Source organism: Seriola aureovittata, chromosome 7 (genome assembly GCF_021018895.1).
Source record: "Seriola aureovittata isolate HTS-2021-v1 ecotype China chromosome 7, ASM2101889v1, whole genome shotgun sequence".
Classification (NCBI taxonomy): domain Eukaryota; kingdom Metazoa; phylum Chordata; class Actinopteri; order Carangiformes; family Carangidae; genus Seriola; species Seriola aureovittata.
This window is the reverse complement of record NC_079370.1, coordinates 15,721,178-15,745,628: the sequence shown is the minus strand read 5'-3', so window position 1 is coordinate 15,745,628 and position 24,451 is coordinate 15,721,178. Positions and strand designations below refer to the sequence as shown.

The following is a 24,451-nucleotide window of genomic DNA, read 5'->3' as shown; positions in this document are numbered from 1 at the left end:
CAAGCAGTACTCTTACTGTTATTGGAATATAGTGTCTGCTAGTTTTCAGACTTTAGGTCTGCTGTTTTTCTTCTCTTTGTTTTCTCTTCCTGTGTGGAGTTAAAAATTGATTATTGCAATGTAACATTTTCAGTCAGTAGTGTCATATTTATAAAGATGGAAACAAGACACTTTTTTGTCTTGATGTACAGTGTATGTAGCAAACACTACCCAAGCCAAAAGTGAAGAGTTATGGTGAATATCCGTTTTTTAAATATATATTTTATTACTCTCATGGCAGATGCTCATTACCTATTGCAATAAGACTTTGCTGCCCTACAGTTGCACAGAAATAACCATCAAACATACAAATTCTCTTCATCTTTGTGAAACTTGCTACAGTTTATCTCTTAATCAGGGATGGCACTGGTATAAAGCATCGCCACTGAGTGTGTGCATTCAGCTCCTGCACCAGGCTTTTTAAGAACATGGTGCACAGACTTCCTAGATGTTGCTGTTGCAAAAAAGTCAGTCTGAAATGGAGCTGAGAGAATGCACTCAGCACCTTAAAATAATGTTTAACGTTGTTCTTAGTCCATGTTCAGTGCTGTCATTGATGAGGCTAATTGAATTCACACACTGTTTAAATTGTATATTTATTCATGTTTTGATTTATACTTTTAATGGTAAAAGGTTGTGCTTTGTATAAACGGTGGCGGTCTAGTGTATTAGGAGATCTCCCCCATTTGTATCCTTTTTTTTTCTTTTTTTTTTATTGTTTACAAATGATGTCCTTGGTTTCACTAATTTACTTGAATTTCCATTTTGGGCAGTTATGTCATGCATTTAAGCCTTTATGACAAATTGTTCTAAAGCAGGTATTTTAAAAAAAAAAAAACAAACAAAAAAAATACTTTTTTTTATTTTCTTGTTATGATAGATTACTGACGGTCTTAGAATCAACCACAGGAGTAAAGTGAGCACTGTTTGCCTTCCCAAGCCCATGATCATCTTTTTTTTTTTTCAACCCCTTTCGCTCCAAAATTAGAGCAAATTTCCATCATGTTTTGTCTTTATCCCCTTTCCTTTTTGCATGTCCAATCACTGGGATGGAGCCCAGATTAACATGTGTCAATCACCTAGCTGACAAAAAGAGCAGAGTCACTCCCAACTCCTTGCAAGGATTCTACCTCAGCTGTTTAGACAGATGTTTGGGAATACTGATGCAAAACGAGAGGATGATAATTTAAGAGTAGCTTGATTCTAATGTCCTGCAGAGCCTGTGTGTTTGTGTGTGTGTGTGTGTGTGTGTGTGTGCGCGCAATGAAGGATGCAAAGCACTAGTCAAAACCTGAAGTTATCATGACCATCTCTCCCAGAATCTGTTAAGAAAGCTGTATGTTATATATACACACACACATATATATATATATATATATATATATATATATATATAAATAAATAAATGAATATATATATACATATATATATATATACATACATATATATATATATATGTATATGTATATATATATATAGTAGGGTTATTTTAAAGTAAGTGTAAAAGACATAAAAATGAGAAAATATGTGATCTTTAAATTTACGTCTTTGTTACATGTACAAATAAACCCTGAGTTTGTAAATATTTGTATACATATTTCTAAACCTGTTTAATTTTTCTATGCACTTTTTTATTTATAATGTTATTTGCCTAATAAAGATGTTACGATGTTTGAACAAACTCAATTTTTTTATTATTAAAAAAGATAATAAATGTGCAGCAATAGGAACTTAGTGGAATATTACAATATTATTTTATCAACATTTTTCATGGTTGTACAAAGATTATTTTAACAGACACAAGGGAAAGGGATACTATATGGCAGGGATATTCAACTAAGTAGTCCAGGGCGCCACATTTCCTGAAAAGTTAAGGGCCCGGGGGCGGTACATTTCCTTAAGTGAAAAAAAGGCAAACAGAAGAGAGCACAGAGAATGCAAAAGTTCAAGATGAACTGAAATTACCTATGCTTATAATGCCAGACAACTAGGGATGGTCACCATTAAGATACTGTATTGTTAAGCAAACTTCAATACTAACCACCACCACCCCTTACAATTTCTTTGTAGCAAAAAATATATTTATAATTAAACAATTGATTGACAAGTCGGAGTCTTCCTGCATGTCGCAAGTTCAACAGGCCTGCTATATGGCCATCTCGTTCAGTCTGAGTTGGGCAAGGACAGCAATGGCGTCATTGCGCTGCATTTGTCTGAGCAGCTTGGCCAGGTGCCCCACTGTCCAGTCAGGGTACCTGCTGGTGACCCCCTCCAGCAAAGCTTTCAGAGGGCTTTTACTGTCCTTCATAGAGTAGCTGTAAGTGATCCAGGTAGAGGAGAAAGAGCAGTGGGATGCCAGATGTTTAGTGTTTTTCACTGTGGGGCTGTCTGGATCCAACAAAATGACCAACTGTTCCAAAACATCAAGGTTGTCCAGAACTGTCTGTAAAGGTGCTAACAGGATTTCAGAACCTACAGAAGAAAGATGGTGGGTGTTAAAAGGCCTTATTTTGTCTATTTTTTTCACAATTATTTTAATTTGTGTTGTTAGAGCTGTTGGTGCAGTGATGTAAGTGAGCAACATAATGAGGTACACAAAATATGCTGATCAGCTGCCAGTCTACATTGGCTGCAAGTCTGGTTTCAGTTCATTGTTGCTGCTCAATTCTGTTAATGGCAGAACAATAAACACATGGTCCTTAAATATTCAAAGACTTTTCAGCCATACATAAGTTTGTATAAAACCGCTCCTACCCTTCTTACCCCGGAGCTTAACAATGTCCCAGGAGATATTATGAATAAAGGATAACATCACAGATGTCCAGTTTGGCTGTACATAGAAATAACTAATTCTCACTCACTGAGAATGTCCTTCAGATCATCGTTGCAAGCAGGAGCATGGAGGGGAGGGAATCTTTCACTGATGAATGAAGATCTTCTGCGGTAAACCAATGCTGTGTGCTGGCCTGCGTGAAAGACAAAATTAATGTCAAATGCACCTCATTATCCCCACATTAACATTACATTCCTATATAATAACATGTCTGCCAGATTCCCATTCTTTTGGTTTTTCCACAGAAGACTTCTCTTCATTTCTACGCTCACTTATCTGTGTCTAAACCTTTATTTTCAATTTGCAAACCTCTTTTCCGCTTCATGTAGATCATGAAAGCAGATGAAACAACAAGTATGATGGAAATCAGGACAGCTAATGGTACTGCCCCTGCAAAAAATAGAAAAAAAGTAAGGGTTAAATTGTTAAATTTAGACTGTAGAAATGTGGTCTTGTAATATAAGTGTATGCTTAACTTACAAAGTAGACTAGAACTAGCAGTTTCTATTGACTGCCTGTTGAGGGTAGTTGATATCATTTCTGCATCTGGGTTAGAGGATCCTTGGTTTGTCTGAAACTGAAATGAAAAGAGAAATCTCATTGGGTGACTATACATGAGAGACTGTCCTGTTATTGCCTCTGTTTCTTTTTTGCAGTTACAGTATATTCTGGCTTGCTGTGTTTTGAGCCTTGTGTTAACTTTATTTTGTATATAATCATAAAAAAATGTATTTGTTTGATGTCGGTTGTTCAGTGTTTGCAAGAACTGTGTTGAATCTCATTTGCTGCTTCGGTTTTGACTCAAGCCACAGTCATCAACAAAATGGACACACCTATTTGAGATCAGCGACCGGATGTGATTGCTGACCAGACAAGAGGAAGTTGGACTGAGTGAGGCGCAGAGAGGAGGACGCTGGAGGACGTAGCCACGAAGCTGCTTATATTCACCCAGGCCAGCTGAACTCTCTCTGGACATCTGGGCGGAGCTGTTCAGACAGGGCACATATTTGCACTACAAAACGTTGCGATGGACTTAGAATACACTAGTTCTCGTTTTATTTTCTACTCATTTAGCTTTCCTATATCTATGGTATTTTTTTAACACTAGATATTGCGTCTATAATGCTAGTTTGGTAGTTCTCCACTATGCATTACCTCTGTTAGACGAGCACAAGGAGTCTTATAGGTGGCGTTGTCACTACGAACCCCTCCTCGGTCCACATTACATTTAGGCTACCTGACACTTCAATTAGGAACATCTGTAGGCTACATCTGTTCAGTCATGGAAATTATCCAATCAGCCAATCACGTGACAGCAGCACAATGCATAGGCTACGGGTCAGGACGTTCAGTCGACTCAACATCAAACATCAGAATAGGGACAGCAGGTGAGCTCTTTTTTGCGTTTCTTTTCTCTTTTTCCAACAGGTGATCTCAATGACAGAGGTTTGAGTTTTTCTGAAACTGCTGCTTCCTGGTGTGCAGCTGAAATCAGGTGACGCAGCATTTGTTAGAAATAGTGAGGCTATATAGTGTTTTTTTCTGTTATAACTTACCTACCTATTACAACTATTCTAAGGTAGTTACCTCTGAAACCCACATGACTCAAACCATGAATGTGGGGATTTTTTTTTTTTGACGTGGGCTCATTTCCTTCTCTAGAATGAGAGATGACCTAATCATTTCCTGTCATCTCTTACAGAGTACATGATTAGGCTGATTGTCTGTAAAGGATGATAAAGTTAATATGAATTACCGTTGGCAGTGAGACATGTAGAGATGTTATTGCCTCCTGAGGAGAAAGTGACAACATGTGAGCCAATTCAAAATGCCATGAAAATAATAGCGTCCAGTGTAATGCTCAGCGTACTCACTTTGACAGGGACTTCGGTCGTCTGCTCTCTATAGAAAATCAGAGAGAGAAAAAAAGCTATCATCGGCTTGTACTCAAAAAAATGTACATAGGCTATTATAGCCTCGTGTTACGTGTTATTTTTGCTGTGTGGTCTGATCTGTTACTGAGCCAGATCATTTGAGTAATGGACGCGCAATTCTTTCTTACCTGTTGTCTTGGCACTCGGTGTCAGTAGTTTGGCTGCAGGGCTTTAAAACCGCATACGGTTGACATACAGTACAAGGTCGGCAATAAAACCAGCTGCCATCGTTGAAAGTGTTGACTTTGCACTTTTTGTGGGGGACCTCGTGTCGCCCTCCGTTGTCATCAAATCCACAATTAGGAGTAATTTCATACCCTATGTTAATGGGAAAATATAATATAACCGGCCATAATATAATATAATATAATATAATATAATATAATATAATATAATATAATATAATACATAACTTACCTGGCTTTAAAGGACACGGCACACATTTCGCAACCCTCTTATCCCAGCGTGTTTTCACATCTAGGCATTTGATGGAGTGCATCACTACTCTGCGCTGTGGTGCAAACAGTTCAGTAGACTACATTTTAATGTCAAAATAGAGCACCTCTGTACAGATATTGAGTGGAAGCTGTAATAACACACATTAAATCTCTGAGCTGCCCCGGTTATTTCAAATTGGCTAATCCATTCAGACCAGCTTGGTGGGCTGTTGTTTACCGAGTCTAACCATGTCCCATAGCCCAAATTTACCTTTTCTATCTTTCCGGTTTACTTGTTATGTGTTTGTCTGGATTAAAGCCGCACTCCAGCTATTTTACACATTGATGTAGAGCTATCCTGCGGAGCCGCAGGGTGATCTGAGAGAATAAAAAAGACATAATCTGTAGGCTATGATTTGCAATTCGTAAACTGGGTGAGGATTAGTAAAAAGCACAATGAATACAACTTTACACAGCGGAAGCTGAAACGTCCACTGCAAAACAAATCTTGAATCTAGATAAATTGGACTTACTTTACGGATGTGATCGCTGAAATTTTCTATTGGTTTTTCTGTGAAGAAAGAAAGAAGTTTGCAAATACGTGTGCAGTTTACAAGCGCCTGCACACTGCAGTTTGACTAAATTAAATGTGACTTCAGACAGGGCGTTGAGATTACGTGATGTAAAGTTTGAAGGCGTAGTTCATGTGGGGAAGTCCTAAAAAAGATGTTGATTTGAGAGTCTGAGCTCAGACGTTTAGAATAGTAGAAGAAATTATATGTTCCTCTGGTGGGAAAGCTATCCAGATTAAAAATGTGGGATTGAAAAAAAAATGTTTAAGCAATTTTAGCAAATGCATATTATTATTATTAAAGGAGAAACTGAATTACTTTGTGTTCATCAGTTGCAAAAATAATGACATTTATTTTTATAGCCCCTTTCATAAAGGGTAGGCTATGCAACACAGTGTTACAAAGAACTTACATGCACCAAGTGCTTCACATGAAAAAGACATAAAATGAATATAAAAGCATATAATATAAAGATATAAACAAATAATTGTATCAGCCTATGTCAGTAGGTTAACAGAACATCAGGTGACATTTTCAATTCAATTACTTTTAATCACAGTTTCACAGACTGGAATGAGACTGCAGTTCCATTCAAATTATCACAAATTATACAACAATTAGTTCTGACCAAGTAATTTAAATCGACAAGTCATTCACTGAGTGCTGATATAGAGCATAACAGTGAATTTGAAGAGAAAAAGAGAAAAGATAGTCCTGTATCCTGGATTTTTATGGTAATGTATTCTTTTCATCTCTCTATTTTGTCCACAGTTTAAATTGGGCCAGTGTATATTGAATATTCACAAATCACTTAGCATTTGCACTTATAGATAGGAGAATTTTGGTGTTGATTCAATCATTTCTGTTACAGCTTCAGGGTCTGTTATGGGCAACCTTATGGTGAAACCACTTTCATCTCAAAATGTCCAAATTATTTGAAATCATTGTTATTAAATGTTTATCCTCTGAAGGTTTTGGAAGACACAGCAGTTATGGTTTGTTAAAAATGATGAATCAGCTCATTCAGAAGCGGAATTGCTTTATGAATATGATGCTGAGAGCTTAAGGGAACTTGCAAAAACAACACAGCAACATCCCACCTGCCATGTGGTTTACAGGGGAATAGTCTTACTATACTCTGAGGTTAGACTTCCCTCAAATAACCTCAAGCTGTGTGTGAGAGGAGAAGATAATGTGGTTGTCTTTTGCTTGTTCCCAGGCCAACACATACTCATCCGTTCCTCTTTCGCACACCATGCCAGGAAATTTTTCTGTTGGCCATGGTCAAGTTTATTGTTGGGAGATGCTTCTTTTCAGTCATACTTGCGTTACTGCCATCCGTGATGACCAGCTGTTTCTGATGTTCCATCTGGACGACCTGAGAGAAAGCCACATGGTGGATGCCAAGGTGTGTGCAAAGTAAATCAAGTCCTGCCAAACAGCTTCAGGGAAGTTCTTGCCACTAGAGCAGACAGAGATTGATCTTGGTTATGTCGGGTCAGACCGACTCTTCTTGGTGGAGCCTCGAGTCATTCAGCACAATATTGACTCTAGCAGTCCAACTCCGGGAACTGGGCCCCGAGCAACTTAGACGACAACAGTTTGAGATTATCGTTATCTTGGAAGGAATTGTTGAGGCCATGGGGGAGTAACATATTGATAACAGTAGAAGTAAAAAAAAAAACGAAAAGAGGGTACAGAGGTTGTTATCACAAAAATGAAGGGCAGTAGAAAGCTTCAACATATTCCTATGCTCTGGTCAAACAATCAGCTTGTCTTGGCACAATTGCTACAGTTAACTGGAATATTTTCCAAGCAGGGAGAACCAAAAGGGAACTTTCAGAACACTCACACCATTGTCCTTGGAAAAACTAAAATCATCATCATCTTGAGCAAAACCTGAGGAATGTAAAACTAATACTATGGCAATTACATGTGTAAAAATCCACCAATGAGGTTCATATTGAACCTCTCAGCACCATATTTCAAACAGCCGTGTACTTGGTTTTCTGACAGTTCAGCGTTATGGACAGTGTGTTATATATGTTTTACTCTTTTCGTGCCCAAATTGGAGAGAAGCTGTAAGAAAACACATTAACAGTAAAAAACCCCCCCCCCAAAAAAAATAAAAACACAGGTATTTGACAGACTATAAATGTTGTATGGAAAGAAAGGAGGAAGCCATCTGCAAATATTTCCTGCAGTTTCTTGAATACCCACTTCCCCAAATTGTTTTTGTGGTCAGGAATGTTTCTCCATAATTGTAGTGGCAGGGGGGGCAGAAACCAGGGCACTGTCATAGATGATTCAATTGCATGAGTCAGCCAACTGGTCAAGTTACACAACTTTTGTGAGTTATGGCCAAAAACATGTTTTGCAAGGTCAAAGTGACCAGTTCAAATTCGAAGAAATTCCCTCAAGGTGGTCCCTTACAAGAATGGGACCTACAGAAGTATGGGTGGTCGGACAGAGTTTTCAATATTTAGATCAAACCATAGATGATCATCTTACTTTTGAAACCAGAAGAAGAATCCTATTAGACTTTCCTGGTAGGGCTCTGGGGGCTGTTCTAAAGCAGGTTAAGCTTTGTTACAACACATTCAAGGAACTCTATACTCTAAATCTTGTGTGTGTCCGTGTTTGAATTACTTCTGGGGTACTTAAAAAAAAAAACCCCAAAAAGGTAGCCATGTGAAGACAAAAGGTTGACATGCTGCAACTTTGGGATATGTTAATGGACAGGTGAATGAAATGCAGTTTCAACTCTACTGTCTGCCCTATTATGGTTTTTGAGTTAAACTTGTCTTCTGAGTATCATAGTCTGTTGGATGTGACCAATGAATGTGGATTACAGTACATGTTTACATCAGACTTGTGTTATAACTCTTTGTTAAATGCCTACCATCAGTGTATGAAAGCATTGTATATTTATATGCTCAGTTTATATCTGATATCATGTGTTTGTCTCATGTATATACAGTACTGTAAAATGTTTTGCCTTCCTTTCCCCCCCCCTGCCTCTGTAGGTAATGTAAATAGCTAAGCACCCGCAGGTGCATAATGCTTGAATAGAAACATTGACTCATTGGACCCCTCCATAGATGTAAGCTCTTAGAGAGAGAGCGTTGGGGACAGTGTTATACTATTACTGCTGGTGTTGCATCAGATTGCATGATATTTAAGGTGTTCACAGTGATTAATTTTACATAGCCCTTTTCCACTGAAAACATGTAGTCACACTAGGAAAAGCAAAGGTATAAATAGTAAAATGTATGATGGATGATGAATGATGTTCATGTGATTTGTTACCCCTGTGCTTTTTTCTAGTCAAATGTCTGGTGTGAAAAAGCTTTGATGTGTTCAACCCAGTAAGCAGCAAACTTGACTGTTACAAGTCCGGAGACTGAAACATATAGTGACATCATGTGGTAGTAATGTGTACTTCAATTTTAAAATGGTGGTGTTTTTAACATGTTTGACCTAATCAACACTAACAGCCACTTCCATCTCATCATTTTATCCACAGGCATGATGTGCCAAGCCAAAACATCCTATATTGAAACAGAGATTGAGTGGGGCGCTCGCTTTGAACACTGCATGACACTGGAGAAGGGCTCGTTCAGAGTAGACTTGCGTCGGTTCCACACCACCTACAAGGTACAACTGCCTCACTGCAGCACCAGACAGGCACATCAGTTAATGGTTCTGGCCGACTGTAAGCTCCAAGACTCTCTCAAAGCCAGTCGAGACTGGGGAACCTGGGCAGAGGGAATGCCAGAGGAGGACAAAGACCAAGCAACCATCTCATGGAGGATTCACTATTTCTAACATTCAGGAGGACAGAGCATCTGAAGGCAGTCAAAAGTGAAGGGAATGCAGAGGAAAGCTTGCCTTAACATTAGCTGATAAAAGACTATTTAGATATTTAACAGTACTTCTAGTGAATAATTTATCAAGAAGGAACTTATTGATAGGCCTTTTTCACAGGAGACATATAGACATGTCACAGTACAAAATGCACAAGTGTAATACATGTCTGAAATTTGCTAAACATCCCGGCAAAATACTGTTGCAACACCTGTCAAGCTTTCCAAACCTGCACTGCGCATGCATTTTACATTAGCAATGCTAGCAGATTTATCATCCCAATTTTTTTGTTATTTAGTCAGCAACTATGGGGTGCAAACTGTAAAGTGGTACATACTGAAATTAACGGAAACATCTCCTTTCTTACCAGATTTACAGCAATATTTGTTAACTTTGTCTTTAAAAAATAATAATGTAGTGTTAATATGAAATCCAATCTATATGTTAAATCTAAATATTAAATCTAAGTGTTAAATCTACATGTTAAAATCTAAATCTAAATGTTAAACATACATGATATTGTGTCAAAGGCCTGACTAAACCTGTGAAAAGTTAGCAAAAGACATAAAAATTAAGAAACTGCATTGTTCCTTAATTGCAGTGTAGTTAGTACTAGTATTAGGAGTCAACTTGAATTCAGTAAACATTAGCTGGAAGAATTAGACTGTAAAAAACACTACATTTTGGTATTTAGTTACTTAGTTATTTAGTTACAAACTGTTCAATCCATTCCTTACATTTTTTCTCTCTTGTGTTTTTAGAATTGGAAAGGCTGAAAAAAACTGTTAAATTCTGTTGATGCTCAATGTTTTTGTTATTACAGCCCCATGAACAAAACTGTGCCTTGTTACAGTTGCTGAGCTATGATTGGACAATCAGTGCTGAGGGGCGGGGTTTAGTGAAAGGTCAAGTCCATATACCTGCTTCAGTTTCAGTGTTCTGGTCCTGGTAAACTATTTGTGCAGACTGTCATGGGTTACTGGGACACTTGAATGATACAGAGCCATTGTTAGTGCTAATACTAATACATGTGCTTTTCCTATATAACAATTCAAAATGTCTGCTGTGATGAAGCCCCCTTAAATAATCACTGCCTAGATGGATCATGTGTCAACGTGGGTTATCAGTTTCTGTGAGATGCCGTGTACTATACATGTATTGACACAAAAATCAGACCCTACACATGTATTTATTTCTCATATTATTCATGTATCCAACTTTGCATGCATCTACTTGGCACCACATACATCAACAAACACTTGTTTGTATATGTAGCGGTTTTGAAAAGGGCTACATGTTCAGTTTTATTGAAACAACCCCCCTAATTTTTTGTTAATAATTATGAACTTTACTGACATTTTCATGCACTCTTTTGACTCTATTGAAGTAGTACACTTTTCAGTCAGTAAAAGGCGCTGTGGTGCTGGAGGGATTATAGTGACAGGCTCTGCACAGGCGCAGCTCAGAAATAAACGAGCTCTGGCCTGTTGATCACGCTAACTTTGGTCCTCTCTCTATCAATCCACAGGTAGGCCTACTGTAAAACTCACTTTAATACTGTTCTAAAACTAATGTAGCAGAGGTGGTGTTGTTTTGAAGTGTGTTCAGAGAGTTTTGAGATGTGTAAGATGAGCAGCGAGTTTGTTTTTGCAGTAGAATGTCTCAGCGTGCGTCGCCATGTGACGGTAATCGTCACAGGAACGTCAGTAAACACAGTAGTTTCACGAGTGTATGTATTTGACACTAGTAATCAGTAACATGCTTAAATATGTTGTAAATGTTGTTAGGATGTTAGCCAGCCAGTAGCGAGTAAATAGGGAAAGGAGAAATCCCACATTTCAACTAGTTTAACTTCCACCGCCATGTCATGGTTGCGCCACATTGTTTGCTGGTCGCTGCGGTGTGCAAGTGTGAGGGTGTGTGTGTGTTATGGAAAGGTTGTGGGTGAGTTTTGATAGTGTTGATGAGTGTGTGTATTATAATAGACACTAACGTGTCTGCGACAATAGGAAAGGGTAGGCCTATAACAGAATGAGTCATATTATTTTTATTATTATTATTATTTCAGTACTTTAAGTAGACTAACTTTTGTTTACATTGAACATATGTTAAGTTTTTCTGAATTTATGTGCCCTTATTTTCTTTTTGTCAGAAGTTTTTGTGTTGCTTATTGTAGTTTTGGTTGTAGAGTTGTTTAATTTATGGACTATGTCACTGTTAATATTATTTGTACCTAGTGAGAATGTGGAGATTGTTAAGTAGGAAGTGGGTGAAATTGTGCTCAGAAATAAAGGAGCTCAGGCCTGTTCAAGACACTTTGGTCCTCTCTCTATTAATCCACAGATCTTTTTCTTTATATTGTTTACACTGTGCTCTCCAGCCTGTGTGCCGCTTGCTGCCGGTTCAGATCTCCCTTAGGTCTGGTGCAGGTAAAATATATGTAACACAATACATTTGTTGTTGGGCTAGTGCAATGAAAAGGACTTTTGAGGGATACCAATACAGTCTGCATAAGAAAAAAGACCCCATAATTTGTTTGCCAGCCAAGTTATGACAAAAAGTATTTAGTAATTTCTTAAGATCTGATCATCTAAAAAAATAGAAATAGAATAGAAATTAGGTCAACTGCCCTCTGTTCCCCCAGCACTAACTTTAACATCAACATGTCTTTTATTATCTGAACAAATCACAATACAAAGAATTGCCAAGGGAGCCGTTGTGTGTAAGCTTCTTTATTTGCTGCATTACTAGTCTAAAACATTGCATATTGATTCATTAAAACCTATGAATAAAAGTTTATCTAAATATTTATTTATTTAATTTCTACACCATACACATTAAGATAATGCTGTACAGTGGAAACAGGCCTGAAAGTTCCACTGAACACTCCCTCAATGGAAGGAAGCAATGTGCATGGTTACATACTGAATACATATATACATGCAGGGCTAGCTTCACAGTATGGTAGAGAGGTATGGCAGTTGCTAAATACCACTTTTGAGATTTACTTTAGAGATGCAGTTATTACGGTATATCCATGCCTTTAAAGTTAAAGGCAGTCCGTGAATGACAATGCAGAAAATTCACTAATGAAAGACTAAGAAATAAGAAAACGCTGGAATATTGTTTGTCACACTACATAGTCGCAAAAGCTCTGTTATTGTCATCTCATCAAATCAACCTCAGAAGACTTATGAGCTGTCCACTGACAAGTTTAGTCTCTCATAACATTCCTTATTGCCAGTGTTACATAAATACAGTCTTTGTTAAACTTATAAATGTTTCCATATGTGGAACTTCACTGACTTTTGTCTCATCATCACTGTTAAGGCTCAAGGCCTGATGCAGATGAACTTTTACTCTCCTTCCACACTTTTATTTTCTCTGACAGTAAAATAACTACGGACTAGAACAAAGTCACTATTTTAAAGAATCAACTGGATACATTAGAATTTTAATTGTGTAAGGAATACATCATAGTGAGAATGGATGTAGGATTTTTTTCTGACTAAATCTGGATCATTGGATGTAGACTGTAATTTAAAAAAAATCTCCTTTGTCCAGCTGCAAATGTGATATCTCACCCACTAGTGTCGCTGTTTGAGCCTTAGTACAGAGAACAAATGGACTGAGAACAACAGTGGTCGCCCTCTTGAGGGCGCTATAATCCTGGTTCAAATTTACAAAGTTTACACAACTGATCCAATAATTATGAAACTAAGAGGGAAGATGCCTGCGTCATTCAGTGAGGATGAGCTGTTGATGTGACTTTAATGCACGTATATGACCTAATGTGAAATGGTAAAGACTTTGAATACATGTTCTGACATGTCTCTGGAAATTAGTGCTGCATTTCTCTGTTCTATTGTTGTGAATGTGAATATGAGAACAGCCCCAGTTTGCTTGGAAGTTATTGCTACAGCTGTGATAGTCTCAGTTTGTGCCTCTTATTATGACTTCAAAACGGTTTTAAGTGTTGTTAAGAGACCGTAACAGTTTTTCAAACCCCATTAGGACTCTATCGATCGGAAAACAGATACTTAGCTCTATGACTCAGATGTAATGATAATACACGAAAGGCACAAACTAAAGCTACACCTATGAGAACTTTGTATAGATGGAGGTGTCTGGGTTGTGAGGTGTGGCTCAGACGTGGGAGGTGTACAGGTAGGTGTTGTTGATGCTCCAGTCAGGAGGGAATTCCTGCACTGTGTGGCTCTTGATGTGTCTCTGCATGGCAACCAGGCTGCTGCAGAACTCCAGGCACAACGTACACTGGTAGGGTGAAGCCCCACCGTGAGTCCGCAGGTGCTTGATCATGGCTGAGTAGTCCCGTGAGCGTTGACCGCAGAGACGACACTCGAAGGGTTTCTCCCCTTGATGCAGAGAGGAGAGAGGATAGGGGGCCACAGGAAGGAAGGCAATGGAGGGGGGAGAGAGGTGTGATCACTTGAGAGGGGGTATTATACGTTTGGCAAGTCTGCCATTGTTCTACCATTTGTTAAATATATATCCTGCTATATTGCTGTTGATTGCTTAATTCATGGTAAAATCAACTAAATTGAGCCACTTTTCTTCAACTCATCTGGATGCTCACTGAAATATTTACGCACAACTTACATGTCTTAAGTCGGATCTCTTCTATGATTGTATGTTGATGTAGCAAAATACAAAATAGACGGGCAGATATCAACTTCATCATTATGAACAAAAATTTAATTAATAAATGCATGTGAGTATGTAGTTATATAATTCATATTTAATTAATCGAATTCCAAATAGAAGTAACATTAAAATGATTCGAGAGTCTTGAAAAAAAAAAAAAGCACTATATGCAAGGTTTGCATCTGTCAGCCTCAATACAAACTTTAATGTTTTGTCCACTGCTTTCTGTTACATACACTCATACATTAAATACTCTCCCATGTGCAGAGAAAATTGCTCGAATTGCAGGTAATCTATGACATTGAATAAGTAGATTTGCATGTTGCATGGTAATACAGTTCTAATGGCACACTTGTTTGAAAATTTTGAATTGCATTATTAATTGCTATCATATGAAAATAATAGTAATAGTAGTTTTTACCGCAGTTAAAGCGGACATGATGTTTACTGTATGCTCGATGGATTTTCTTTCTCACAAGTTTCAAGTCTGCTAGTTTCAAGTCTTTGAAAAGTGAGTTTCATATTATAATGAATGGAAACCGGAGCCTGCTTGCAAGATGGTCACAACTCAAAACACGACAGTTTACTTTGGAAGATGTTCGAAGGCAATGCAAAGCATACGTGCGTCGCGGTTAATGGTCTAAAACATGTAGAAGTGTTGTCCCGCTGTATAGTGTTTAATAAAAGCAACACAAAAAGAAAACATGGGCTCCAAAGACAAAGAGTAATTATTCAAACATCTATAAGAGCCAATGAAAATTAGTCATAAATCTCTTCTTTTGCGTTTAACTTGCCATGCTATGCTAACAGCTAACCTGTTTCTGACCTGTCTGTCTTTATAGACAAGTCCCGTTAACCTAAGCAGACTCAAACCAATCCTATTGTTATTTCTGTAATTACTATAGTCACTTTGTAACTGGATTTTGGACACAAATATATTGAATATCAAAATTCCCTTTAAGATTGTTTGTAGTTTTTGCTCTGTCCCACAATATAAAACAAAGATTAGTAGCTATCATTGTGGGCAGGTATAGTCTTCGACTAAAATTTAGATTTCTTCCTTCACTTTGCAAAATCAAATTAACTTGATAGTGAATGGTAAATGCTGCGCTTACCGGTGTGAACTCGGTGGTGTGTGTCCAGTTGATGCTTCAGACTGAACTTTTTGGGGCAGTGTTGGCACTGGTAGGGCTTGTCCCCTCTGTGGTCTGGTCGATTGGATTGTGGTTCATGCTGCACGACATCTCTTCCTTCACAGAATTGACACCCTGTGCAGGCCTCACCTGCGCAAACAACACGATGAGGCGAAACAGGTGAAGGTGTGAACACTGCGGTGGGCAGAATGGCCTGGGTGTTCACAAAAACACCATTAGAATTGCCTGTTTATTGTCACACTTTAGTCCTTATACACATCCGCGTTTAAAAAAAAAAACAATGAGTTCTTGCAGTCCGTCAAAATGATCAGTGATTTGCAATAAAGTGAACTGAATTCATTGTAGAGCAGCAATGATGAGAATAATTAATTAGTAGATCGACAGAACTTCACTCGGCAAATGATCTAATTGATAAATTATCTAGGTCCCCAGTGCAGCTTCTCCAGTGTGATGCATTTCTGCTTTTGTTGTTGGTTGAATAAAACATGACATTTAATCACTTTGGGCTCTGCAGACCTATGGTGAGCATTTTTCTCTTTTTTTCTAACATTTTATTGACCAAACTATCAATGGAGAATAATGAGCAGATTGATAAAATAATGTAGCTATAATTCATTTGTGAAGGCTGTTTTTGGCAGCCACACTCAGGGTTATAATGCTCATTGTGACCTCCTTGATTCGACCAATTATTTACCAAAAAAGAAAAAAAAAAAAAAAAAAAAAAGCATATTGCATGAGCTTCAGAGCCGTTTTTGGTCTGCATCCTGTTGCAAAAGAATAAATTCAGTATGTAGAAGCTTACTTTCCTGTTACTCTGCACATGTGTTGTCTGCCGCCACGCATCTTGGTGATTGTTTTAAAATTACAAAAGGTGTGATTTTGAGGTTAAGGCTCTGAAGCCTCTCAGTTGCTACCTTTTATATATAATTTTTTTTTCTTCTTTTTTTCAGGGGGGGGGGGTTTCTGAAGAAAAAAACTTGGGCCTCATAGTATAGACAGGATGCAGAAATATGAAGGGGGTGTATACTGTAGTAGGGGAAATTGAAAGAATAAACCACAACAATTGAACACTCACCAATCTTCATAACCTATAGTGAGATCTGTTGTCATTAGCAGGCTTCCTGTCCAATACTTCCCTTCAGTTCTAACTTTAAAAGACCAAATATCTTGTAAAGATAATAATTTCAAGTTTTAGCCACTATCAATACACAAATATCATTTAAGTGAGGGGAAAGGATAATAAAAAATCACCTAACAACACTGAACATCGGTGATTAAATGCTTCATTTACACTCTTTGTCTATATGTTTTTACACGTTTTACGTCGTAAAGTACTAGATTATATATTAAAGACTAACTGATGGCGTTGCTCGCTGCCGTGCAGTGCGACATTTGTGAAGCACAGTTTTAGAGTATTCGCTTGCAGTATGAACATAATGTTCCATTGAGCAGAGATAGGTAAACATATTTATCAGCTTGATTGTACAAGACGAAAAGATCTTAGCACGGATATGCACACACACACACACACACACACACACACACTCTGACACACAGAGACTTTTTGTGGAGCTTATTTTGTGCTTTTGCATTGACTTGCTTATTACTTATTATAAGAATTTATGATAATAAATCCATATGTATGATTTTTGTTTGGCATAGGACAAACCGCTGTTGCGATGCAGTACATACTGTACTGCATGTATCTAGCTGTATTTAGTAACCACACTATTGCTCCTGCTGCACCATGCTCTCAAAACCACAACTTTCTTTATCACTTTCCATTGCGTAGCTAAGTATCATGAGTCTGCCGAGGTTAGGGGTCATGACAAGAACTGTCTTGCTGTCTTGTTAAATTGATCAATTTTGGCCAGAATAACCGCTGCTACAGCCTTTATCTCACTGTATAGTAATGATACTATGTTCAGTTAGTTATTGCTAGCATTAAAAAACAGTAAGTGTTCTGTTTGTCTTCATAATCATATCATTACCTGATGGTTTGGAGGCTGACTCCCGCAGCACTGGATCACCAAGGAGGCTTGTTTTGCAGTGTTGGCAGTCTTTAACTTTCTCTTTGCTGGCTTTGGGCACTTGAGGGTAACTGTGGAAAAGAAATGGTTTTCTGATGCAACAGTTGTAGGATACAAAACTGCACTAATTGCACCTGTTACAACACTAAAGAAACCTAGGTACTTCACTGGAGAAATATACAAGTAAAAGTCTTTAAGTATCACAAAGTCTGCATATATTTTACATGCGATCACAGATTACATGCTTAAACACCCTTTCCTTCCTCTCTTTCCTCAGCCACAAGATATTTATAGCACCCTTTCAAGGTAAAAGCTCATTTAACTTTCATATAATGTGAGAGTAGAAGCAGCAGGATAATGAAAAGACACTGAAAGATTAGCTATTTTCCACAAAGATGTTTTGAGTGATGTCTTGTGGTGCAGCTGTGACCAGTCTAAACACTGAAACTGTGTTTCAGTGGGTGGAAAATCTTGAATTCTGCAAAGGAGGGGAGAAATTTAGGGGGCTTCCCTTTTATACACTGTTTAGTTACACTGTGTGGAAGACTATACAATATGCATAGACTTGAAAAAAGGAGGAAAGTCACTCAAAAACAAGTCAAGTGGGTTTTCAAACTATTTAACTTTACCACTAAAAGATAGTGGTAATTTTTTTCATAAGTACAGAAAATGATGACTTGTTTCAATCAACAAAACAAACAAAAAAAAAATTCAGATTTAATGAAAATTTAACTTGTAGGTCTTTTCGTCTCTTGGTTTGAAGTATTAATAGCATTTAAATTTGTCAGAAACTGGTTTGACTGACTATGACGGACAGCGAAGGGTTAACAGGTGAAACTGCTCTAGTTGGAAAGTGCAGAAGGCTCAATCACACACATCTACCCAAACAGCAGTGAGTCAGGTGCAGTAGCTGTCGCAAGGGAACAACTGAGCTAATTAGGGGATTCTAAATGACTCTGTGAGAGGAAAATTAGGGAGACAATGACTGAAAATAAAAAACTGAAGTTTCCAAAATCATGTCCAAGAGCTGACTTACCTTTGCTCAACGCTTTGAGCAGCCTCAGTAAATGCTCTCTGGCTGGGTTTTTTTCTTTTTAACAGGCCTTGCTTGATAATGCTTCCCATCCCTGAAGATCCAGCGTAAAGGTTTTGTGTATAATGTGGATAAAAGCTCGAGTAGCCCATTACAGAGTTGTGAACTGGGTTTTGAAAATGGTGGCCCAGTAAGGGGAAGATGTGGGGTGGACTGGAGAGGGAGAATGGGTATGCTACGGAGGACTGATTTGGGGACTGACGAGGATGTGCTGCAATTAAGTTTGAATAGTTTTCTGCTATCCGCCTCAGGGTGGTCACAGAGTTCCACATGTTTGTGGAGAAAGTCCAGGGAGAGGAGAAAGAGGAACTGCTGGTGGCAGGTCCTGCAATAACACTGTCTCTGTTGTAGGGTTTTGATGACATAGGGGACAGTCTGGGCTTCTTTCTTGGGGATGACGAGCTGTTGTGGTTCTTAGCAGAATCAGGGTGTGAAAGATTTTCTATCACGACGCTGTTGCTTGCTTCCTCACCTGTCGAGGAAGCCTCTTGAAGTTTCCCCTCTTGAACTGGACTTTCTTTTTTCTTTTGATCCATCTCTTTTACACGTTCTTTTTCTTCTTTGACATCAGTCATTTCTCCTCTTTTGTCCTCGTCGCTGGCTCTGGAGTCGAGGGTATCCAGCTGTTTCCGGCACTGGTCTTCTAGCGACTCCATCTCCAACAGCTGGGCAGCTCTCAGGAGCAGGTTCAGGTCTTCCACAGACACCTCAAGAGCCTGCATGTAGGTGAAGTCAAGGACCTGCTGGAAGGTGCGTGGTGAGAAGTACTCCAGTGTGCAGCGGGCTGGGCAGTCTATGTCACCTTGGGCAAGCTGCTGTGCCAGTCGTCTACTAGCACAGGCCAGTACTAGCCGATGAGCCCTGAATGTATGACTCTTTACTGAGATGATGGCATCGCAGAGCGATCCTGAGCGACGTAAAGCATCGGCCTGCTGCAGGAAGTGGAAATATTGGGTGTTGTTGATTCGGATCATTTCTGAAGCTTGTAGAAATGCTATCAAAAGTCTGAGAAAAAGAAAGTCAAAGGAACAAAAAAAATCAAAAGCAAGATCCGATTAGATTATGCCCACACTGTGGTAAAATTAGTTCCATCAGTTTGCCATCTTGTTACCAGCTATGTGACATTTCTAGACAGGCTAGACTGTAAGTAGGAAAATTACTTGGAAAATTGGCTTGTGATTAACTGATGAAATGATTCTGTGGTTTGTACTTTTTTTTTTTTTTTTTGGTTTCACCCTTTCCAGACACCATTACCTGTAGTGTGAGTTGAGGGGGCAGAATGTAGCCAAGGAGATTTCATAATTTGTTTATATTGTTATAAGTTGGTGTAATAGTGAATTCGACTTTCAACTACTTTGCAAAACGCCATATATTTTTATTTTAAAGCAAGAAACCCACCCAAAAAAGTATATATTCACAAATAGCAGAATGCACACAATTTATTTTTATTAGACTCAAACCTGCAGAAAAACTTTCCTCAATCACAGCATTGTCTGATATTATGTCTGAATGTCTGGTTGATCTGTGGAAATGTACTCAGTTTTCTGAAAGCTTTGATATTCAGCACTCACATACACACTCTGAAGCCACAAAGCCCTAACAGTATATGAAACCATGACTAATGACTGTACACTCAAGTAAACATGAGTAAGTTTGAACATCAACAACAATAAGACTAGGTATTTGGGCACCATTAACATCAACTGCAAGTGTGCACAGGGGTGGAATATGTAAATATGTAAGTATGTTACAGAAATAAGTGGAATTTTACATCTAAAATTGAGAATACATGGACGAAAACACTGTAGTTGTATGTTGAAAGTACCGGATGCCTGAGAGGTTGTCATCTTCACACTGTCTGAAGTCTATAATGAACTTTTATGATTATACAGTGTGTGGTTGGTTTCTGCAGCAGAGGTCACAAGCACTGAGCTATTACAGTTTTTTTTTTTTTTTTTTTTGCACCGTCGCAACCCCATTCAGTCCTCCGATGTTGACTGTAAATGGAAAGTAGATGTGAAACGAAATGACATTTAGTTGTCTATACTTACTGGAATTTTTTGCACATGCATTTTTACAGAGTCTCAAAATCTCTCTCCCTCTTTCTCTGTTGTTAATCAAATTCATTTTCTCTTTCTGTTGAAAAATCTTCTACCGGAGATCATTTATTCCAAATAATGTTTTAATTATTGTATATACCTTGAGATATGTTCAATATAATTTTCGCTTGTTGTAACATATTTGTCACTAATGTTAATTTTTGTGTTTATTATGAATTTGGTTATACATTGTACGTAGGTGGTACGGCTGAGAGTGAAAATGACAGTAGAGTGGCTCCAGTATCAGAAGTAGAAAGCCACTTAGATTTACTGTATTTGATAAGTACAAGGTTTCAGTTTAATGTTTATTTATTACCATTACAAAAAATGTCATTACACTTACAAAATATTGTAATATTGAGGGCACAGGGTTGAGAACACGTATTGAAATTGCAAACCAAGCATGCATGAGTGCAGTGAAGCCTATTGTGTGCGTACGTGAACATACAGCGATACTGTAGACCCGTTTTTCTCATGCCATTTACGGCATTCAAAAACTTCGCTCTGCCTGATCAAAAATGTTACATAATGCCTATATATTACGTCATATAACTTAGGCCTGTGTATCAAATTTATTGAGTGATATTAATGAATTTTTAAAAAATCTTGAAAAGAATTAAAATGACTTGGTAATTGGTAATTTCAACTCATGATTTTACCATCACTTAGTTCTACTACTGATAATAGTGATAATGATGATGATAATAATAATAGTAATAAAATATAGTCGCGTATTAGTGGTCATAGCAGCTGCACTATGACAAAAATAATGAAGCGCGTTGTTTCAAATGCGTTTCGTGATTAATAACTAATAACTTATTTTAATGTACAAACAGATACATTTAAAGTAGTGCCATGTGTTGTGTAATATACAAACCTAGAAGAGGGATGTTAGGATGTTGAGGGATGTTCTCTTTTTTTATTTGCAGAGACAGGTCACAAATGTTGCCGTATTTCAGTGATGAGTGCCAATTCATGAACTTTAGCTTCAGCTATTTATTAGATTGTACTTTCAAATATTACTGCCGTCTTCTTATTCGCATTACTGTAATGCTACTGATACGCACACGTATGGTCTCTAATTTTTGGTAATTTGTTGAAGTAATGCATGTAGCGGTGCTCTCCTGAGCCTGTAAGCCTTTAAAGTCAATTCTGCTGTTGTATTGTATTCTGTTCTATTTTGGTTCAAGGCCTTGCTAACCTTGTCTAAATCTTTTTCATCTCTTATCTTCAATATACATTTGGTTTTGTTTATAATCTGGCTTGTGCAACAACCAAATTCCCCCTGATGCTGCTCAAATCTACAATACACTCTTGCACAGTTGTGACATAGTTAGCAAGTCTTTGAGCTCCTTGCAGTCACAGTACTATCTCATTGCATACATAGGGGAAAACCATGCATGCATATGTCAGATTTACACATCCTTTGACAGGACATGAACTTAGAGTCAGCCTCCCCACAGCTCACATGTACAGGGCTGGAGTCACAAGACAGAAGCCAGATCTAAAAGTCTCCACGGGCAACTGAAGATCAATAGCGGCACACTGGGTTCCGTTTACAGTACATCACAGAAAACACAGCTAAAGAGACCAAAGATGAGCAATGTTGAAGTGTATCTGCTTGTGGTTTTCAGTCTCAGAAAATTAAGAAGCAGCTAGGCGTGTGAATGAGACACTTACCCGGTGTTTAGCGAATATTCTCCCTGGAGGATGACGAGCTACCTCGCATCATGACTGTGAAGTGACTTGTAAAGTGACATGTCTGGGTACATGTTTTGCTGTGGGACAGGGTGGTTTCCTCTTTTACAGTCCCTCCTCTTCCACTCATCTCTCCCTCATTGGCTCATTGATTACTGAGCCAAATGGTTTGCTTTTTGTGATAAAAGATGGAAACTTTAGTAGTAGTACACCAGTACTTTGCAGTATTTTGTTTTGTTTATTTTGTTAAAATGATGGTGGAAGTTTTACTATTTAATACTCTGTGGTTCTTGTCTTGCATAGATAACATACAGTGTATTGAAAGTGCATGCAAAACACAAACTACACAGAATTTTTTTCTTTTTTTAACAAAATTATCCAACTCTCTCTCTGTCTCTCTCTGTCTCTCTCTGTCTCTCTCTCTCTCTCTCTCTCTCTCTCTCTCTCTCTCTCTCTCTCTCTCTCTCTCTCTCTGTGTGTGATTGAGAAAGAGGGAGAGAAACGGGGACAGTGGTTAGAGGGACATTTGCGTGCCCTTCAGATGCTGTATGCCTGTACATGCTGTACATGATTTCCTCCCCTCCAGCATCTCTTGCTGGTCACTACATTAATAGGTCCTTCTGTGCTCAGACAAAAACCACTTCAAAGACAATGATCTGTGACAGGAAACATACAGACAAAAGCCCAGAGGTGCCGATATGCAGGGTGAGGCCGCACTGAAACCTGCACCCTCAAAATAGAGATACCTCCTTCGGTCTTTCGCTATGTCAGACATCTGTAAAAATAGGCCAACTGTAGAGAGCTGGTCAGTTTAGCAGACCTCGATGGTTGAGTACATTATGAATCCTTTGTCTGCTTTTAAAGCTTTACTTGGCCATTACTATTGCGACCTGTAACATGGCCATGGATCTCTGAGGCGGTAGACAGGTCGTGCTTTGGTGGGGCACCTGTGTGCTGCAGAAACAATTTGGTTTAATTCAAGATTTAGTCATTTGTGAACTTGTGATTTGAATTTAACTTATACTCATTCGGTAAAATTAAAAAGAAATTATTTAAAAAAATCATCAACAATGGCATTAATTATTGTAATGTAAATTATAATACAATATGAATGCTATAATGCATCTTGTCTGTATATTTAGATAAATGTGTATATTTACCATATGGTAGGAATTATTTAAACTTTAATAGTATAGTCAAGGCCCAGCAGTTAGGTGGTTTAAAAACAAACAAACTGTGAACCACTGTCCGCTACCTGCCCAGCTCCAAACAGAGGACAGTCAGCGTAGCAACTAGTTGGTGAAGACAGTCAAACGTCTAGCAGCTAAAAACCCAGTTATTTTCTTAGGCGTTGGTGGTGAACAAAAATGGAGCTAAAAGGAGCATGAAAAGTGCACTTACATTCATCAGCTGGTCAGAATCATGGCTACAAGTGAGTCCTAATGTTGTGTTGGATGTGTAAATAAGTGTTGTCTAGAAACCTTGGTTGTCTTGTGAGGTTTTTCTGCCCCAGTGTTGTCTCAAAGAGAGAGAGGTGCATTCAGTAACAATCAGGCCTGTTGTAAGTGTAGACGGAATAAAAATGTTGATTACACAAAATAAACACCAAACACGGTTCGCCAAAAGTGCTCTCTGTAGTTTCCTTTTCAACAGCTGGGATAGACTGTAGCTGGGAAAACTGCAGTTGGAGAACAGATGGCAGTGTTTCTGATGCAATGAAATCTGATTAATAGGAGGGAGTGTAAGCTCATGTAATATCACATGGAAAAAGCCCTTTGAAGTCACATCTGGACTGAGAAGCAGCAGAAGGAAGAGAGAATGATTATGTGGTAAAATATTATTGTTCATAGTAGAGATTCTGATAGCAACATTTTTGTGCAAATTGTTATTTATGTTTTAAACTTTAGACAGTGAAAAAGTTCCTCTGCTTGCTGTTAATCACCATGTTTACTTTTATTGAAACTGTGAACATAATGTAACTCCATTTTAATTATGTATTTGATATTTGATCGACTAAGCAATGGGTAATC

General features: G+C 38.2%; 3 protein-coding genes across 6 annotated transcripts; 1 reads left to right on the top strand and 2 right to left on the bottom strand.

Annotated features, from left to right (window-relative positions):
* Window positions 1–2,172: 2,172 nt before the first annotated feature.
* On the bottom strand, window positions 2,173–5,923 carry igflr1 (IGF-like family receptor 1). Of its 4 annotated transcripts, none has more exons than XM_056380131.1 (10): window positions 5,777–5,921; window positions 5,515–5,645; window positions 5,224–5,317; window positions 4,935–5,124; window positions 4,747–4,774; window positions 4,629–4,664; window positions 3,353–3,449; window positions 3,182–3,262; window positions 2,901–3,005; window positions 2,173–2,511 (listed from the first exon to the last, which is right to left on the bottom strand). In XM_056380131.1, exons 3-10 carry the CDS (start codon window positions 5,303–5,305, stop codon window positions 2,186–2,188), a joined length of 945 nt encoding a protein of 314 aa, XP_056236106.1. In that variant the 5' UTR covers window positions 5,306–5,317; window positions 5,515–5,645; window positions 5,777–5,921; the 3' UTR covers window positions 2,173–2,185. The 4 variants fall into 4 exon arrangements, with proteins under 4 accessions (XP_056236106.1, XP_056236104.1, XP_056236108.1 ...); XM_056380129.1 differs by having other exon boundaries at window positions 5,515–5,621; XM_056380133.1 differs by lacking the exon at window positions 3,182–3,262 and having other exon boundaries at window positions 5,515–5,621; window positions 5,777–5,923.
* Window positions 4,180–11,995, top strand: LOC130171878 (G protein-activated inward rectifier potassium channel 4). Its single transcript, XM_056380150.1, is given in 5 exon segments — window positions 4,180–4,260; window positions 7,035–7,376; window positions 7,378–7,453; window positions 9,336–9,607; window positions 9,609–11,995. Coding segments are annotated over 4 exon segments (729 nt in total). The 5' UTR covers window positions 4,180–4,260; window positions 7,035–7,070; the 3' UTR covers window positions 9,684–11,995.
* A 109-nt stretch (window positions 11,996–12,104) lies between these two features.
* On the bottom strand, window positions 12,105–22,488 carry zbtb32 (zinc finger and BTB domain containing 32). Its single transcript, XM_056380113.1, has 5 exons — window positions 22,404–22,488; window positions 18,568–19,629; window positions 17,493–17,602; window positions 15,463–15,630; window positions 12,105–14,058 (listed from the first exon to the last, which is right to left on the bottom strand). Exons 2-5 carry the CDS (start codon window positions 19,596–19,598, stop codon window positions 13,829–13,831), a joined length of 1,539 nt encoding a protein of 512 aa, XP_056236088.1. The 5' UTR covers window positions 19,599–19,629; window positions 22,404–22,488; the 3' UTR covers window positions 12,105–13,828.
* Window positions 22,489–24,451: the final 1,963 nt, after the last annotated feature.